Source organism: Podarcis erhardii (assembly GCF_964252035.2).
Source record: "Podarcis erhardii genome assembly, chromosome: 7".
Taxonomy (NCBI): Eukaryota; Metazoa; Chordata; class Lepidosauria; order Squamata; family Lacertidae; genus Podarcis; species Podarcis erhardii.
In genome coordinates this window covers 63,473,911-63,486,663 of record NC_138511.1, presented here as the reverse complement: position 1 = coordinate 63,486,663, position 12,753 = coordinate 63,473,911, and the positions used below count along the sequence as shown (strand labels likewise).

General features: G+C 44.2%; 1 protein-coding gene across 9 annotated transcripts in view; it reads right to left on the bottom strand.

Annotated features, from left to right (window-relative positions):
* The window catches only part of ZMYM4 (zinc finger MYM-type containing 4), a 50,698-nt gene that overhangs the window by 17,826 nt on the left and 20,119 nt on the right, over positions 1-12,753 (bottom strand). For all 9 annotated transcript variants that reach the window (XM_081871641.1, XM_081871642.1, XM_081871645.1 and 6 more), the window contains 11 exons: positions 12,147-12,192; positions 9,854-10,375; positions 9,132-9,199; positions 8,478-8,648; positions 7,599-7,677; positions 6,271-6,523; positions 5,191-5,365; positions 2,927-3,139; positions 2,044-2,194; positions 1,813-1,928; positions 658-933 (listed from right to left, as the gene is read on the bottom strand). In XM_081871641.1, coding sequence (XP_081727767.1) covers positions 658-933; positions 1,813-1,928; positions 2,044-2,194; positions 2,927-3,139; positions 5,191-5,365; positions 6,271-6,523; positions 7,599-7,677; positions 8,478-8,648; positions 9,132-9,199; positions 9,854-10,375; positions 12,147-12,192 — 2,070 coding nt within the window. The remainder of the gene's footprint in view (positions 1-657; positions 934-1,812; positions 1,929-2,043; positions 2,195-2,926; positions 3,140-5,190; positions 5,366-6,270; positions 6,524-7,598; positions 7,678-8,477; positions 8,649-9,131; positions 9,200-9,853; positions 10,376-12,146; positions 12,193-12,753) is intronic.

The window sequence follows — 12,753 nt, the reverse complement described above, 5'->3', positions numbered from 1 at the left end:
AACATCTTAATGCAAGGCACTGCCTCTGTCATCATTGCAGTCTGTCAAATCAACTACAAAGGCTTAATTTTTTTATTTAAAAAAATCTACATTGAAAAAATCTTTCTAGTGACTATGGTGGAAGCATGGGCATTCTCTTGGCTACCTTGGTGATAGAGAAGCTGTTACTACTGCTGCTGCTGTCATTTAAAGTCCATTTTTTCAAAAGTGGGGGACAGGGAGGAGTATCAAAATGCGCCAAGAGTCCCCTGAAGTGCCAATGCTGGTAGTGAACATAAATTCAAAAAAAATGCAGAAAATCTAGTTTCATATAAGAAAAATAACAACTTCCTACATCTTGTGGAGGTAAAGATACGCTCAAAAGTGTGTGGTCAATGTCTGCTGAAATCTCAGAATTCAAAGACATGGCTGAATCAATCTGCCCCAAAAAAGAATCGTCGAAAAATTATACAAAAAGGGATACAGTGCAAGTCAGCCCACTTTGCATTTTCTATGCAAATGTCAGCTTTCCTTGGCGCAGTGTATTTTAGAACTTATTATTAAGCATGGAATACACACAGCCTTGCCTGTCACTGGGCGTCTGGTCCACAATTAGAGCACCCACGTGTCCAGCTTCAAGAGGTCTGTGAACAACAACAACTGGCAGGTGCCAATTACCCTGTAATCGAGCAGTTCAGGCTTGGTTGCAAACAGGCGGCTACAGTGTTGACACTTGAGTTTGACGACAGTGCGGGCAAAGGTAACTTGCTGGGACTGAGCGGCGAGTCTCTGGAGACCAGCTGCGGCTGAACTGCTGACCGAGCTGGGGGAAACCGTGGAGGTAGTGCTGCCCGCTGCTGAAACCGTGGCTCCTGAGGGGATACTGACAATCACTTGGCCCTGTGACAAGGGCACCACTGACGAGTTCATTCCCGCAGGCTTGTTGAACAAGTTCTGTTAAAGCAACAGGGGATGGAAAAACCTTGCATCAACAGGATTTTCTGCCAAGTTTGAGGGGTTCCTAGCATAGGTTAACCTTTTCAAAATTCCAGGGAGGAGCTAGCAATTTTAATAAGGATTGCAGTAGCAGCCTGCTAATCTCTGGAGGTACACCACCCCACCCCAATTCCCTGCCCCACAGCCAACCTATCCCAAGTCTCCATGCTTTTCTTTTCTTTCCTTTTAATTGTTCTCCATCTGTGGAAAACAGAACTCTTAATTCTTGGGAAACTGATCTCAGAAAAGAAAATCATGGAGAACAAATGAAGACACAGAAGTCTGCATTATATCACAGAGGTTATACCAGTGTTATACCATCTCCATTGTCTTTTTGGTACCTGTTGAAGTTTTTCCGCTTTCAACAAGCCTTCAAAGTGGAGAAGTTTTACCCTAGTTGGAATCCGTGTTGGATTTGAAATTGTTTTTAAATATGCAGTTGTTTTCCCCCCAGATGCCCACCCCCTTTCTAATTTTTTTTTTAATGCCAAGCGCATAAAACTGAACGTGCACAAGTTAAATATGTGCAAGTTGAGAGCTTACTCTCTGCTTGTGTGCAGGTGTGCATATTATGAAACCAAGATCCTTCATAGCAAGCAATTCTTATGTTAAATATTATATTATTAATTATTATGATTATTATAATTTAACTGACACATCTCTGCGCTATGTCTATTAAGTGTATTAGCACTCTTATCAGGATGAAACATAGCAATGGAGAAGCTAGTGGTCAAAAGGAGAGGGACTATGTGGCAATGGCCACAAGTCCAGGAAGGGGAATGAGACTAGCACATCTGACAAGCCAATTGAGTAACTAAACTGGAAAACAGGACATACCTGAAAAGCCACCACGCAGCTATAGCTGCAAAAATTGCGTATGCTGCCATCTGACATAGCGAGGTGATACTGAGGGATGGCTGAGGTCTTACAGCTGTTACACTGAACCTGGACACCTGCCAGAGAGAAAAACAAACATAACAGAAAAATAATAATGTAAGAAATTTAATGTGCTTTAAGGTCTCTTGCTTTCAGAAAATGTATATATGAAAAGGACAACACAACATTTACCTGAAGATGTGACCATTTTAACTCTGTGTGCTGACAAGCAGTTCACAGAACAAAAGAGCTCTGTTTTCCCCACATTATTTGTGCTTTCAATCATCTCAGCTGAAGATCTCAGAGATTTACACAGTGCGCAGGGAGTGATTTTTGCTGACTTCTGTAGAAAGAGGAACAACAGATTTTCCCCCTTCTGAGAGCAGAAAGAGTTCACTTGCCCACATAGCTCACTTGCAGGTGAAAGAAATAGGTGTGTCACATACACAAAACAGAAGTGAGCTTAGTATTTATTTATTAAGTCAATTTACACACCGCTCACTAGACATAAAACATCTTCAAGTTGTTTCCAAAAAGGAATCAAAGATGCCAAAGTAAAGAGTCACAGACTTGCAACAGTATCTTTTACAATAGGAAACAAGAATAGCCCCAATTTGCTTCAAGGGGCTGAACTACATGCCTGTCTAAGACTCAGGTTTCCAGGTTTCTAAGACTTTCCCAGGAAAGTCACTTTGTGAGGGGATGTTCCTGCAGCAGGTTTAAGTGCAAAATTCTCTCCCCTGTACCCAGAGCTGTTCACCTGTGCAGCATGGCCAATACCCATCTGGCCTGGAGAAATAAAAACAACTGGTGGTAAGCTCCCCTTTCCTGCCCACTATAGGTTCTCTCAAATTTTCCCCTTGTCTCAATAGAAGGAAAGTAGAATTCTGGCCTTTATGTTAAAAGCACTCCCTCGCCTTCCCTATCTGGCTGCTCTCCACAGACACAACTATAAACAAGTTTCATATTATTAGCGGTAGGGTTGAGGCTCCACGCAAGCCTAGTGTGCATTAAAATAATGATTTAAAACAGTAACAGCAACACACACCAGGAACCAAAGAAACAAAGCACAGACCTGTTTGTATGCAGTGACACACGTTGAACTGCAAAACTTTTTGGACTGCCCCTCGATCTGAAGCATGTGGCACTGGCCTGAGGCACTATAACAGTAACCCCCACAGTTCTCACAGCAGTTCATGGTCAAGTTGTTTGCTGAGCGGAACTTGGAGAAGCAGGCGTCACTGCAGAGTTTGTGCACAACATTCTGGTAATTCACTTCATGCCGAATCTGAGAGAGCAAAAAAGCCATTACATGGGAGTATTCCAAGGCTTTCTTTCTCTCAAAATAATTATGCATTTTAAAAAATCTAGTGCACGGGTGTCAAACACAAGGCCCGTGGGCCGAATCTGGTCTGCCAGACCTCGTCATGTGGCCTGTGTAGCCGTGTAGCCTCAGCCCGCTATTAGAAGCCCAGTTGCTTCCCACCCGCCCATCGAACAGGCTGCCAACGCGACGGCGCATGCGCGCGACGAATCCTCCCGCTAACTCCAATATCATAAAGGAGATCGCTTACCCTAGTGGCCTTTTTTGAACATGCGCAACGGAAAGCCCCGCCGTTGCCGCCTCTGTGCTTGTGCCTTAAGTGAGCTTACGGAGAAAGGAGGCAGAGGTCGCGTGCGCGCTGCCTTCCCCGCGCGTGTGTAATAGCCGGCAACCTGTCAGCGCCCGGCCCGTGGCGCCCGTTTGCCGTTGCTGTGGCAGCCGAGGGGCCCTGTGGGAGGCCCTGGCTGCGAGGCCTGCTGGAGGGACGGAGCCTTCCGGGAACACAAGCGGCAGCTCGGCCACTTTCTCCTCATCGTCGTCTTCCCCTTCCCCGCCACAGCCGCTCATGCGGCTGGTGATGCAGCCCTGCGGCGGGGACAGGGAGGCGGTGGGCGCCTTGCTGTAGCCCCAGGTGGTGCGGCAGCCACAGCCACCGTCGCGGGGGGCCTCGGAGGCGCCCTCGGGCCTCATGGTCTTCTACGAGCTGGGCCCGGTGGCAGGGGGCGACGCGGACGGCGACGGGGGCGGAGGCGACAGCGCTGGCAGCTCCGGCGGAGGCCTGGAGGATCTGGACGACGAGGAGGAGGGAGGCGCCCAGTCAGGGGGAGGAGGAGGAGGAGGCGGCTGCAAGAGCTGCACCTACAAAGGCTGCAGCGAGACCACCACGCAAGTGGCCAAGCAGCGCAAGCCCTGGGGGGCGGTGGAAGTGGTGGAGCTGATGCAGAGGGAAGGCAATTTCAGGAGAGATGGGAAAGTGATAATAAAGAGTGGACACATAGTCCTACAGATACAACCGGCCCTTTGAGGGTGACCAAACTGCTGATGCGGCCCCCGATGAATTTGAGTTTGACACCCCTGATCTAGTGGATTACAGCATTTCCCCCCTCCCACCTACCCTTTTGATTTTTTTTTTTTAGTTAAACAAGACAGACTTACAGAAGGGTTTAAAAACTGGCAATCCAGGCAAGTAAACTTTGCATCTTGCAAATTTTGAATTTTCTTACAATTTACTTACTTAATTTGTATACTACCCTCCATCCATAGATCTCAGGGTGGTTCACAAGAGAAATACGAGGCATTGTGAGTGAATCATACTTATGATAGGCATCAGATTATTTGTCATGAAAATTAAAATCAATATTCTAAGATCCCCAAATGAAGTAACTTGTCAGACTTGCTACAAGTTTTGTTTCATCGTGAATTCTGATTAAAAATTAAGCAACCGAGCAAACCCATTTTTGCTTTTCTGAACCACAAAGGCAAAGAATTTCAGTGATTCAGGAAAATTCCACTTGAATGATGCAGTAGAAACTTGGGAGTGAGAGTGGGAAACAATACTATATCCAAGAAGTAGACTCTAGCACAGCCTTCCCCATCCCAGCTTGCTTGCTCACATCCTAACTCATTACTGATTCCAGACACTGGTTCAGAAATTCAATGGCCTCCTTTGTTCAAGATGCAAGTGATAAGAGGAGAATGCCATCTGCATACTGGTGACAGCAAACTCCAAAACTTCAGAAAATAGGACTCTTCTTTGGAACTGGATTCTATTGCATGGTGGCTATAACTGCCCTCACCCTCACAAGTGCAGATGTACAAAGTGCTCTTTATAATTTGCAACTTGGAAACCAACCAATGAAGTTAGACAAGCTAGTGATTTGATGAAAGCAATATGCAGAGCTTCATGGCTGAGCGAGCACTGAATGTGGCTTTTCCTGCACCCAAAGCCGATTCACTAATCACCTGGCATCCTGACCAACCAAACATTTAGAAAAAGGGTTTGCGATTTCAGTTACCACTGCATTCTTCTGGCACATGCTGCACTTGGTGGAAATACTGTTTGTGTGAATGGTGACGACAGGCTTCCTTTTCAGCTCGTACATGGATAGACACGACTGGCTGCAGAAGTCCTTGCTGGAGTTAGTGTTGTCAAACTGAGCGGTAATCACATCCTTTGGATTCAGAATTTCCCTAGGCAGTTTTGAAAGAGGAAGAAATCAGGTGTTCAACTTTCACAACCACAAATTTACATCCTCCACAGACCAGTGCGGTTCTCTACAATACCAAATGTCAGCATAGAGGTTGTGATCTGTCTAGCTAGCATGTTCCACTTTACAAATGGAGCAACTGGTACCAATGAGTGTGACCTGGCCTGACTACATCTGAATCACAGAAGTAAACCCAGGGCAAGCATTTGTCCACAAACAGCTTTCCAGGTCATGTGGCCAGCAGGACTAAACTGCTTCGGAACGGAAACCAGTACATGGAAATGCCTTTTACCTTCCCGCCGCAGCGGTACCTATTTATTTACTTGCACTGGTGTGCTTTTGAACTGCTAGATTGGCAGAAGCTGGTACAGAGCAACAGGAGCTCACCACCATCACGCAAGTTCAAACCACTGACCTTCTGATCGGGAAGCCCAAGAGGCTCAGTGGTTTAGACCACAGCGCCACCCGCATCCCTTCAAATTACATTCCCAGGGATGTTTACAAAATAATAATATTAGTGCTATGTTTCTTTCCCCTTTCACAAAAAAGAATGAAAAGCAAAAAAGGCTAAGATTTTTTCCATTTCTTCTGCTGATCATCAGTGTCAAAAGTCTGCTTTGAAAGCATTTTAGTTTCCTAGACTTGAGTACATGGGTGCTTCCAGACTGTCACTACCTTTGGGGTGGAATTCAATCACATACCAGCAAATCCAAGTTACAAAACTGAGTTGATGCTCTTATGCAACAAACCTCTCCCCACCCGCCCAAAGCGGACTTTCTGCAGCAAAGGGAAGTGTGGGATAACATGTACTTGACACAACGCCTTCTAAACTCCCCACAAACGATTCAGAATTATTTGTAGCACATTTCAAAGCCTCAGAGCCCTTACTTTGAGCAGCTGGAACAGGTTTTCTTGGAAGAAGCTGGTGGTCGTGTGGCTGGTACAGTATATCCCGTGAGGCACAGTGTGGAGCAGAAGAGCTGAGTGGAGCCTTTCCTCTGATAGGCTGTTTGCCCCTTCTGTAGGATCTTCTTACAGCCTGAACAGGAAACCCGAACAGCCGTACTCGGGACTGAAGGAAGCAGTTTGTTCATGCCAGAGGATGGTGTGTTAGGTGGGAAATTGGAAGTCAGCTGTGGAGCTTACCAAGAAGAGAGGAAAGAGATATGTTGCTATTGAGGTCATCTTCAGAGGCTCTCCTCCAGGTGCTCCACCTCCACCTGAGAAGCAGGTGGCATCTGGAGTGGGGGGGAGCTTCTTGGTTGTTGCACCTCATTTTTAGAAGTCCCTCCCCAGAGAAGTTTCCCTGCGGCCAATGTTGCTATTTTTTTTGTAATGTATTACTGACTTTTAATAACTGATAATACATAAAACATAAAAAAGAACTCTGCCTCCCTCCCTATATAAAATAAAAAAATCACTACTATTACCCTTCTGCTCCATTTGCTCAAACAAAATACAAAAAGCCATTTCTTCCAAGGCAATTAGTATATAGTTATGTGCTACTTTGGAAACCGGACTTGTGAACAGGGAGAAGTCAAATTACTGGCCACCAATGCTCCATTAAATTATCAGTTTTCTGTCTCCCTTTCTGAGTCCTGATTTTCTGTGCTGAGCAACTTATCCATAATTAATAAATCCCAAACTGTCTGCACCCAATCCTCTTCTGCTGAGGATTCAATAGATTTCCATGTCTGTGCTATCACTAATCTGGCAGCTGTTAACAAATTATGAAACAAGTTCTTTTGGCAAAGCCTTTTTTAAATGTCCCTAGGTTTTTAATGCTATACAGTGGTGCCTCGCAAGACGAAATTAATCCGTTCCGCGAGTCTCTTCGTCTTGCGGTTTTTTCGTCTTGCGAAGCACGGCTATTAGCGGCTTAGCGGCTATTAACGGCTTAGCGGCTAATAATGGCTTAGTGGCTTTAAGAAAAAGGAAACAAACTTGCAAGAACTCGCAAGACGTTTCGTCTTGCGAAGCAAGCCCATAGGGAAATTCGTCTTGCGAAGCACCTCAAAAAACGGAAAACTCTTTCGTCTAGCGAGTTATTCGTCTTGCGAGGCATTCGTCTTGCGGGGCACCACTGTAATTTATTTAAAAATTCTCTTTTGATTTCTGTTATTTATCTTGCTTTTGTAAATTTCCCTGAAAGCATTGCTGAAGGATGGCATAGCCATCTGAAGAACAGGAGGGGCAAGCGCAACCCTTTTCCTTACCAAGAGGGCTGCCACTGACTGAAAACACAGCACTGATCTTCAGTTCCCCTTCCTGAGTTTTTGGCTGCTGGCCATATTCCTGAAACAAAACAGCTACAGGTAAAATTCCAGCCACTGTGATCACCAGTACTCAATCTATCGTGTAAATCCTGGGATACATTTGAAATAATTGTGCCCTAACTCCAGTACAATAGTAATAATAATTAACAATAATAATTAACAATCACCTTCTGCAAGGCCCAGACTCACCAATACTACTGAAGAGGCTCCTCATGAGGCTGGAGGAACATTGCCTGGCTGTGTGAGGGCCGCTCCCTGCAAGGCACTTTCCACCTGGCCTAGGGGGCAGGGCCCACACTCACCAGCCCTAGAAAGAGGCTCCTCATGAGGCCGTAGGAACATTGTCCTGCTATTGTTTTATTGATTTAATATGCTGTAAACTGCTTTGAGATTTTTATTTAAAAATGTAAAGCAGTATAGAAATTAAAATGAATAAATAAAAATAAATAAACATCTCAAGGTGATGTATAATAAAATAATCCTCCATTGGGTTGGATGCCATGACAGATCACTTTTCCTATGCAGTGTGCTGATGTCAGCCACGTTTGATGGGAATGGCTCACCAAACTCCATCCCTACTTTTACTCTCCTCCATGCCCCTGCCCCACTTATACATGCATCCAAGATACTGCACTTTTCCATGAAAAGAGTTATTCTGAAGGCAGCTATAAAAGCATCCAAAGAGCTAAGAACAGAGATGCAATCCCATCCCTACTACCACTCTAATATCTTCACCATACAGCTTTAACCCAGCAGCCAATGCTGCACTTATAACACAGAGAGACAGGTCAAGGCTAGGCAGTTTATGTCCCATCTTACCTCAGTATTATCTGGTTCATCCTTAATTTTGTTCAGCAGCCCCTGCTGAGGTGCAATAGCTTTATCATAGTCATTGTCCAAAGGCTCTTCTTTAATTCTAATATTTGGTGCATAGGAATTCCCCAGCTCTTGACCAACGGATTCCTTATTAGCAAACAGGTAGCTAGACTCCTAGCACACAAGAACAGTAACTTCAGCAGCATACACATTTGGGAGACAACTTTCCCATTTACCTCTGAATTTAGCTACAGTCCACTTTCCCAGTTTTTCTCTTCTCCAGCAGCTTTCCCCATGACCTCTTCTCTTGTCCTTGTTACCCTGAGTTTCTATGTTTCCATCTTCTATGTTTCCTGACCTAGAAACTCCTCTCCCCTATTCCCTGGTCCACTTTCTCTGCCTTTCCTTTCCTAGACCCTTGCTGCTTCTCTCTTTCCTAGGGTCTTCTACTTTGCCCCTATACAGTATAAGATCAGAGCAGCTCAGTGAATGACAGTCCAGGACCCTTCAACTAGCTCCACCGTTCTGTGACATTATGGCAGCTTAGCCAACTATTAGCAGAGGGTTCAGCAGCAGCACAACAAAATCTCTACAATATTCCGATTCAAAAAAAAAATGCACTTTGATATGCCAATCAAATAAAGGCCCACAACTTACCCTGAAGTTAGTTTCTGGTGTTTGTGGTGCCAACTGTGTCCGTAATGTTTCATCCACTTGATTAGTAACTAGGGAAAAACATATTCAATTAGCATCCCTTTGGAAAGCAATTCACTGCAACCTGTGGACTACTGCAGCAATGCAGGGGTGGGGAACTGCATTCGGCTGGCAGGCCTGATCCTGATCTTCTGATTTCTCCATCCACAGGTGGGAAGTCAACCAACATCATGCAACAACTTCACTCACTGTCAGCACCAATCAGCTGAACAGCACTGTCAGTGAACCCCACTTGTCAAGGAACAAGGAACAATTGGGAGCACATGTTAAATTTTTAAAAAAATATTCCTTTGCAGCAAAATACTTAGCTGCTCCACATTATGTCATCAGGTGTAAGACTGGTCAGTTTAGTTTGGGGGAAATGGACTCAGGGGCCCAATTAGAACCCTTGCCAGGTCTAATTAAGTCCAGAAGTCCCCACCACTGCAGTACTATTTTGTTCATCAGTTTTTTCAAAAGTGGATGGAACTGAGTATGTCAACCAGATGCAGCCATCCACGAGGCAAAGTGAGTGCCATTAAGCGTGGCAGACAGATCTGTCCCATGGTGTGTAATCCACTGGGAATTCCCTTGAAGATGTTTCACTGAAATAAGCAGAAACTCATTAAGTTTAACCTAAACCCTAAGGTTTGCTCTCTGCTTAACCTTAGCAAACAAAGTGTTACCTGATTTATCGAGGAAACTGCTTTTCAATCTGGAATCCATTTCCTTCGGCATTTTTTCCAATCGTTTGTCATGCTCCTGAAAAGGTCCTTCTCTGGCTTTCTCCTTTGTCAAAAAAATATCTTTAGCATCATCTCTTCCTATGCTAAAATCTTTCCGAACAGACTTAAATACAGAGGGCCCTTTGTCAAAAGGGGAAGAGAGGTCTTTCTGAATCACATTTTGCATCTGTGTGTCTTTCTCATTGTCCACTGCATGATCCCGAACCCTCCTCATATCTCCCCGACTATCCTCAGGGCGCGAAGGGAGGCTATCCTTTGCCGGAAAAGTTTGCTCATCCTCATTGTCACTCCCAACAATAGGAATCCCTGTAAGATCCCCAGAGTTCAAGAAGTAATCACTGTCAACCAGCAAGGAGTTTGTAGATCCTGTTCGATTCTGCATTCTGTACGGTATGCTGTCGAAGGCAGGGGTTAGGTTGTGAACAGTTTTCTCAGACATTTCTGTAGGTACAAGCTCACCACCTGGAGAAGGAAGAAGAAGAAGATGCTTTCCAAAACCAACATACAGTGGTGCCTCGCAAGACGAAATTAATCCGTTCCGCAAGTCTCTTCGTCTAGCGGTTTTTTCGTCTTGCGAAGCAAGCTCATTGACGGATTAGCGGATTAGCGGTATTAGCAGCTTATCGGCTTAGCGGATAAGCAGATAAGCGGCTTAGAAAAGGGGGGGGGAGGAAAAAAACCCCGCAGGAACTCGCAAGACATTTTCGTCTTGCGAAGCAAGCCCATAGGAAATTCGTTTTGCGAAGCACCTCCAAAACGGAAAACCCTTTCGTCTAGCAGGTTTTCCGTCTTGTGAGGCATTCGTCTTGCGGGGCACCACTGTATTTACAATATGGAAGCAAATATAAGGATGAGGATATTGTTTTGGGCTTTCAGCTGGGTATTACAGTTTGTAATTTTGATGTTTTGTATTTCAAAAGTTGCTTTTTGCAACCTTGTGACCGGATGTGAAAGAGGGAAGGGGACTTAATAAAATAAAATATTTATGTGTGCCCCAATGTATTTACAGTGGTACCTCAGGTTAAGTACTTAATTCGTTCCGGAGGTCCGTTCTTAACCTGAAACTGTTCTTAACCTGAAGCACCACTTTAGCTAATGGACTTTGGACATGGGTGCTTTAGGGGATGGAATAATGTCCTTAATCTGTCATGAACACACTGCTGATCAACTTCTTTGGAGGACTCAAACCTGCAGTATGCTAAGAAGAAACAATTAACAATGTTCTTACCATTCTAGAAAATTCCTGGTTCCAGTCTTCCTCCCCACCCTTGCCCCAACCATTTGCTGTTATGTCCAAAAAGTACAGACTGTAGTTAACATAAACTAGAGTTCATTGAAACAAGCCAGGGTCAAACCATGATTTATGCTGCACCCTTAAGACTTGACCATGAACTAGTATAACAACCAAAATGGGGCACTCGTTTCACCTTTAAGGCTGCACACTATTTGACCATTTTAGAAAGCTTTGTGTCAAGACCTTAAAATACAGTGGTGCCTCGCAAGATGAAATTAATCCGTTCCGTGAGGCTCTTCGTATAGCGGTTTTTTCGTCTTGCAAAGCAAGCCCATTGACAGCTTAGCGGATTAGCACTATTAGCGGTTTAGCGGCTTTTAGCAGATCAGCTGATAAGCGGTTTAGCGGCTTAGGAAAAGGGGGGGGAAAGGGGGGAAAACCCACAGGAACTCGCAAGACATTTTCGTCTTGTGAAGCAAGCCCATAGGGAAATTCGTTTTGCGAAGCACCTCCAAAATGGAAAACCCTGTCGTCTAGTGGGTTTTCCGTCTTGCGAGGCGTTCGTCTTGCGGGGCACCACTGTAGCTTTCTTTGGTACATACAGCCAGTTTAAACACTATTAGCCTACATGTGGTCAGTGTGTGTTTGTGTCCCCAATATACAGCTACTTACACTGACTCACCAGACATCCTAGTTCTCACTACTCTTAATTTGCAGTGTTCTGCAATTTTAGAGCTCTCTGTGGGGTTATCAGGAATTGCCACAATTACTGCAGATGGGTGGAGAATGCATCCCCCCCCCAATTGTTTTGCAAAGTGTCAGTATCAGAGTTTTGAAATACATGTAGTAGCTACTAAACTGGGTTATTAGTTAATGATCTGGAATATTTTTTGTTACTTACAACCCCACCACTTAGTGACTGGACTTAAGCCATCTGCAACTGGGATTCTGGAATCTTTTAAGAAAGGGACAGAATAAACAAACAAAAGAAGCACTTACGTTTTTCTGCTATACTCCCAAAAACTGCATCAGCTTTGTCTTCATACTGCAAAGAGAAAAGGAAATATATAATTATTCTGGTTTATTCACATAATTTTACATTTATTTATCTATTTATTACATTTCTATGCCGCTCCTTCATCCAAGAATCACAGGGCGGTTTACAATATAAAAAACACAAAAATACATGAGATAGGAGACAAATATTTTCCTCTTCCATTTACCAAATTCCCAGTGCAAAAAACTCACAACTTTATAATGCAGTTATCTTACAATTCAGCCTTCTACACAAATGAAAGAAACAAAATATTCCTACCAAGACTGTCTTCTTTTATACAGAAATGCATAAAATGACCATTAAGGATTAACCAAACAAAATACATTCATTCACAACATGAAAAGATTTAGCAACTGTTGATAATCCAATGATTTTAAAAAACCTGGTGAAGTTTGCAGATGCCCCACCCCATACCCTGTGATTAGTAACAATGCGGGACTGTCGCAAATTTTGTTTGCTATGCACCCACATTTTCCTATGGTTTTTCAGGTCCATATCCAAATGGGGAGAATGGAACGAGAGAGAATACCCACATCGACCTGGTCCTGT